This window comes from Pagrus pagrus, assembly GCF_965226575.1.
Source record: "Pagrus pagrus genome assembly, chromosome: 1".
Classification (NCBI taxonomy): domain Eukaryota; kingdom Metazoa; phylum Chordata; class Actinopteri; order Spariformes; family Sparidae; genus Pagrus; species Pagrus pagrus.
This window is the reverse complement of record NC_140185.1, coordinates 35121003-35127002: the sequence shown is the minus strand read 5'-3', so window position 1 is coordinate 35127002 and position 6000 is coordinate 35121003. Positions and strand designations below refer to the sequence as shown.

Genomic DNA, 6000 nt, shown 5'->3' with positions numbered 1-6000 from the left:
AGCGGCGCCGAGCACGACGCCGATTAGCTGCGCGGAGCTCATTTGCATTAACGTCAGTAAAGGCTGTAGGTCAATCCTTGCGGGTGCTTTTATTGGATGTGCCGCTGTCAAGCAGTGCTGAAGAATTGGAAGGGCAAACGCCAGAAAAGGCAGAGAAAAGACAAACATAAAATCAGCATTATGTAGCTCGATCCTGCCTCAGCGCCGCTCTCAGCCGTGGATCAGCCCGCCGTCCCCCGAAGCCCAGATCCAAAAACTTGTGGACACGGAGCGGTCTTGTGTTTTTTCTTCTTCTTCTTCTTCTCTCTTCTTCTTCTTCTTCTTCTTCTTTTTTTTTTTTTAGATTTTTTTTTTTCCTCCTCTGTGTGTCTCTCTTGAAGCGATTGCATTCTCCAGAGGTGGTAACATCCACATATCGCAGCCTGACAGCCTCCAACATCCTGATTTTTTTCCCCCCCCGACAGAATGGGAGAGCGCCGCGGAGCCTGGTAGCTGCTGCTGTGGCCAACTGCAAACCCGGGTTTGGACCTCTTTTATATTTATATATATATATCTATCTATCAGGCGGATCATCCTCTACCGGGCAGCGGATGCCTTGAATGGAGATTGCAAAAGCCATCCACCGAGATCTCTCTCTCTCCACCACCCCCCCGCCGTCGCTTCTCAACAACATCGGTGAATAGATGGAGCTTTCTGCCGGGCTACATGACATTATGTTCCGCGGTGGGCGCCTGACATCGGAGCGACTGGCCGGAATAACAGCCCGCAGTGTGAATATTTCAGCCTGTTGATGATGAACCGCTCAGGACTGGAGCAAAGTGTCGTGAGAACCGGGTTTGTGGCCCGCGTCTTGAGCTTCAAGTGAGATTTGTTTGAAAGAGAGAGAGAGAGAGAGAGAGAGAGGGAGAATAAAAAATAAATTAAAGAAAAGCATCATTTTTTTTTTTTTTTTTTGATGGCTCCAGGGTGGAGGAGGAGGACGACTACACATGAAGCCCTGGACACAAAAAATGGATAAAACTATTATTGCATGAAGCAGCAGCAGGCTGGAGGGACTGACTGACTGACTGACTGGCTGACTGGCTGGCTGACTGGGTTTCTAAGGCCTACTTGATAACACTGAAGTTGAGAGAAAAAATGAGAAAATGGTGATGTGGTACGAAGAAGGCTTGAAGAGGAGCCGGAGTGAGGGATAAAAAATAAAAAAAAACAAAGAGGAGCAGCTGAAGAATATAACGGGATCCCAGTTTTCGAGGATAAGACAGCTGCTTTGATTAAAGACCTCCAATTAAGTTCATGTGAAAAAAAAAAAAGAGAGGGAGGAAATCAGCTTCCTGGTGGAGGAGGAGGAGGAGGAGGAGGAGGAGGGTGGTGGTGGTGGGATATATAGATATATTATTCATGCCTTGTGTCAGAGCAATTGGAGAACCGGCTTTGCTGTGGCCTAGATGATACACATACATGTATTTATATATATTTAAAGCAGTGGACACTTAACAGGAAAGAGTGGACCCTATTTTTTTTTTTTTTTTTTAAAGAATAAAAACAGAAAACAAGAACAGGAGAGGGCGAATGACATTAAAGTAAAGCACTTGAAAGAAAAAGGAAAAAAAAAAAAAAAAAAAAAAGAGAAAGGCTGAAGTGGGTTGAAGCATGGGCTGTGCTTCAAGTATTCATATCTCTGATAGGGTGGTCTACCACAGTGGAAAAGAGTCCGAGGATTCCCACTCACCCCAGCAGACTAATACCACTCAGCATCAAGGAAATCCTGCCTCGGGACTACCCCTGAAACCCCCGAGCTCCAAGGTGAGGCAACCTGCATTCATTACATTTACACAAGTGTGTGTGTGTGTCTGTGTGTGTGTGTGTGTGTGTGTGAGGGGGAGAAGTTTGTGTTTCAGTGTGTGTGTGTGTGGTGCATAAAGTTGATGATTTTTTTCAGGACACCAAACGAAATGTATTAATCGTGTTTTAAAGGTGCACTATGTAGGTTTTTCAGAATGTTTTAGTCTTCACACAGACATGTTTATTTATTTATTTATTTATTTTCCATAACTGAACAAACAAGCTGTTGTCAGAGCTGCTCCCCCAGAACTGTGTTTGAAGCTGGAAGCAGCCTTTAAAGCTGCACCGTGTAGTTATGGAGGAGAAACATCTTCATTGGTTGATTTTTAAATCATCCCTAAACAAACTCTTTGTTTTCATAAACAAGCTGACCTTAAAGGACGACGCACTTCCATACTGTTTTACTTTGTTTGTATGTGGCGGACCCTGCCACCTTCTTTCTACCTTCAAACAGTTTATTTATTGTTGTTGTTTATTCACTTATATGAGTTTGTATTATTAGGCTTCTCCAGAACTACACAGTGCTCCTTTTAAAGGCAATATTATGTAGAAATCATACATTATATGTTGCTCCAGGAGACAAAAATGAAAGAAAAGAAACATTAAAGCGACAATACATCTGATTTATCCGTGAAAACAGTCAAAGCCTTTACTTTGGAGTTGATTTCTTTTTTGTTATACTTTCAATTTAAAGGATAAGTTGACCCAGAAAGGAAAATTCAGACATTATCTACTCTACCTACCTGCGAGAAGAATCAGCCGTACTTTGATTTTTAGCTCTAATAATCAAATGTGGCCAACATGCTTAACAACGATGGTCAACGTTGCAAACATCAGCAAGTTTAAAAGGAACATTTCACCCTAAAAAATAAAATCCAGTCCATTATCTCCTCCCGCCCGTGCTGATGGAAAGTCAGGTGAAGTTTTGCAGTCCACAAAACATTTCTGGAGCTTCACAGCAAAACAGCGTCGCAGCATGAAGTAGACGGGGGCTTGTCTTTCTCAAAAAAAACTAAAACTAAAAACACTAGCTTGGGTGTGTGAGCTTGATCACGCATCAGGGCTGAAAATATAATTTTTTGGGATCTTGAGGTCTTCTGGTGACTTGGATTACACCGGACAAGCTGCATGGAGCCATTTTATATATACTTTTTTGATTGAATTGCAAGCTAGCGCTTTTAGCTTAGCAGCCACAGTGAAGGCTCCATCAGCATGAGTAGATAATGACTGAATTACAATATTTGGGTGAAGTGATCCTTTAACTGCCTTTAAAGTAAAAATGCCCACGTATGAGATCACAACTTGGTTCGTTTTTTTTTTTTAATTTCGTGGAAACGGGCTGTGATACACACTCAGTGAAAGGTCGCGGGGTCGCAGGCCTCCACACTTAACCTCGGGGATTTGTTCTTTTTTGGACATTTGCAGCATTTATCAGCTGGTTTACATGATTTATATGAAGTTACTGCTGGAGTGATGCACTTTACAGAAACAGACTGTAACCACGAAGCGGTTGTCAAACGTGGTTCTTTTCGGCTGACACAGCTTTGGCCTCTGATTCACCTTTCTGACCGTTATCCTTTTTAATAGGATGTCCTCTCCTCTCTTAAACCTGCCTGCAAGTGGATAAGGGGGTGTGTGTGACTGGAGAGTGTGTAGCGAAAAGGGCAACAAAAAGTTAGCCGTCAGTGTGTTACATCATTGCAAAAAATAACAGTCCCATTTGTGTATTGGACCACAAATAATTACACTAACAGAGGATAACGAAATGTGCCGCGCCTGCTTGTGTGCAGGGACTAAATAGGTGTTTCTAATCAGGTTGATGATGATTCTTGGTATTATTTGCCCCTTTATGTATTGTGTAAGAGGTCACATATCTGCAGAGGAAGAGCATGTTACTGTTCGTCAGATTAAGAGGCACACGTGTGAAGATCCTGGTGTTCATGTGCAAAAGGCCTCGTCACCCTTCGTAGAGAACCCGGCGTTCACACGGTGCTGAGCCGAGATCTCCATCTCCATCTCTAAATGAAGAGAAATGACGCAGAAGCCCCACATTTTGATGAAATTAAAGGAAGCTTGTGCTGTGATGTTTGCGTTTACATCTGCAGGCGTCTGTAAAAAGTGTGATCCTGTGAATTTAGAGGCGCACGAGCGGCGGCTGCGCGTCGGTTGTTTTTCATGAGTATGTGTGCGTTTTGTCTGACAGACCTCGGGCTATTCGAGGGCCTCTGTCAAGCTGAATTTTGTGGCCAAATGTCAGTGCAGGATGCAGTGAGAAGTCAGTGTGACAGATGCCCCCACGTCAAGACGCCCACTGTGCCTTTGATTGAATTAGTCCCCTGATTGAGTTAGACTAATGGTATACAACTCTCCTAGGGCTGGAAATGGTTAATCCCTGTTCTGTAGGGTGTCATCTTTAATGTGTGGTCGCCTCCCCGATGAGCGGCCAGGTTTCATTTTACCGTAACGTATATAGAAAAGTAAGTCGTAGCTGCTCCCGTCAGACATCTTCCCCGTGATGCGTTCAAGGCACGGTGACACACGCTGCTGCGGCTGCTTGTCTTTTGATTTCATCTCCCTATAAGAGATCAATAACGGCTATTGGTTGATCTGGAAATGTGTGCACGAAACAGTTTTAATAAGCAACACATTGTGTTTGCAATTTCTTCCATTTCATTTGGAACATATTTGGGAATAGAGATTAATAGATTTAGATGTCAACTGTTACATTAATCACCTAATATTTTGATAATTAGTTAATCAGTTCAAAATCTAAATTCTCTGATTCCAGCTTCTTAAATGTGAATTGTTTCTGGTTTCTTTCCTCCTCAGTAAACTGAATATTATTTGGGTTAGTGGACAAAACATGTGGACATGTTTTCTGACATTGATCGATTATTTGAGAGAATAATTGATGGTGACTCTAATCGTTAGTTTCAGCTCAAAGAGACGTCGCTGTTTTATTTGAGATAGCAGCGTTTCACCAGATGCCACTAGGTGTCAGTAGATCGTAGACCTGAAATGTTCTGGTATCTGGTAATCTTCGCGATAATGCCAAAAATTATTTCGCTCCAATTTCTCAAACGTGAGGATTTGTTGCTTCTCTTTGTCTCATGTGGTTGTAAATTGAATGCCTTCAGGTTTTAGACTGTTGGTTGGACAGAAGAAGCGATTTGAAGACGCCACGTTGGGCTTTAGGAAATTGTAAGAGCGAAACAGCCTGTTTTCTGACAATAATTATTTCTGCCACCAGGGATCTCGCAATCAAAACGATTGAGACAAAAGAAGCAGTTTGATGATGTTGTGAAGTAGCGTGGGATCGTGGGAGTTGCGGTCTTTGTTGAACCTCTGTGTTGTGCTGGAAGCCGGTCGTTTGTTTACGTTTGCGCTCTCATTTGTAGACTAACGTTAGCGACTTAACTGAGAGGAGGCACTCGAGACGCCGCTTAAAGTCACATCCTCTGGACTATTGTGGAAAAATCCTTCACAAAGAAATCCAGCGGCATTAAACGACTTCAACAAATCATCCAGAGGCTTGTATAGACAACCGAGAGAGATATGGCAGATAAAAAAGTGATTAATACATTTGCTACGATTAGTCACACTTCCTTCCCTCTCTCTGACGTATCGCCTGATGTTTGTCCTGGAAGTTAAAGCGACAGGCGATCAAGCGAAACACACCGTTACCTTGAGTAAAATTACAGATTTCTCTGTTTTGAACATTGTTGTGAACATTTAGGATAATTAAAGTACACAACTCAAGTCTAGTCTCGTCATCTTTAGACATTTTGATGCAGAAATGTGTGTTACAGTTGATCCACAACATCTCAAACAGTTTGTGTCCAGTTAGTCTTATTTCTTTTTTTTTTTAGTTTCTTCCATCGTCCACCAAAGGACGATAATAATCCTCTCCACATCCACGCACAGCTGGCTTACAGTAGAGTGCACAAGTTTAGCGTATTACGCAAAACTGAACTAAGCAAATGTTAAAACTGTGCTGTATCTTTGCTTACATTGTTTTACACCCGGAGAGAGACGGGGAGAGAACATGTGCAGGCGTCTGCAGTGTGAGAAAGATTCAATAGAAAGTTTGGGAGTGTGATGTGAGTCTTTGTCAAGGGTACGTTACCATCTGGGCTGCTCCGCCGATGATAAGGC

General features: G+C 42.7%; 1 protein-coding gene across 1 annotated transcript in view; it reads left to right on the top strand.

Moving 5' to 3' along the window:
• The first annotated feature begins 1409 nt into the window (after positions 1-1409).
• pde8a (phosphodiesterase 8A) overlaps positions 1410-6000 on the top strand; it is a 57495-nt gene continuing 52904 nt past the window's right edge. Inside the window, exon 1 of the mRNA XM_084357760.1 lies at positions 1410-1806. Coding sequence (XP_084213886.1) covers positions 1654-1806 — 153 coding nt within the window. The 5' untranslated portion in view covers positions 1410-1653. The remainder of the gene's footprint in view (positions 1807-6000) is intronic.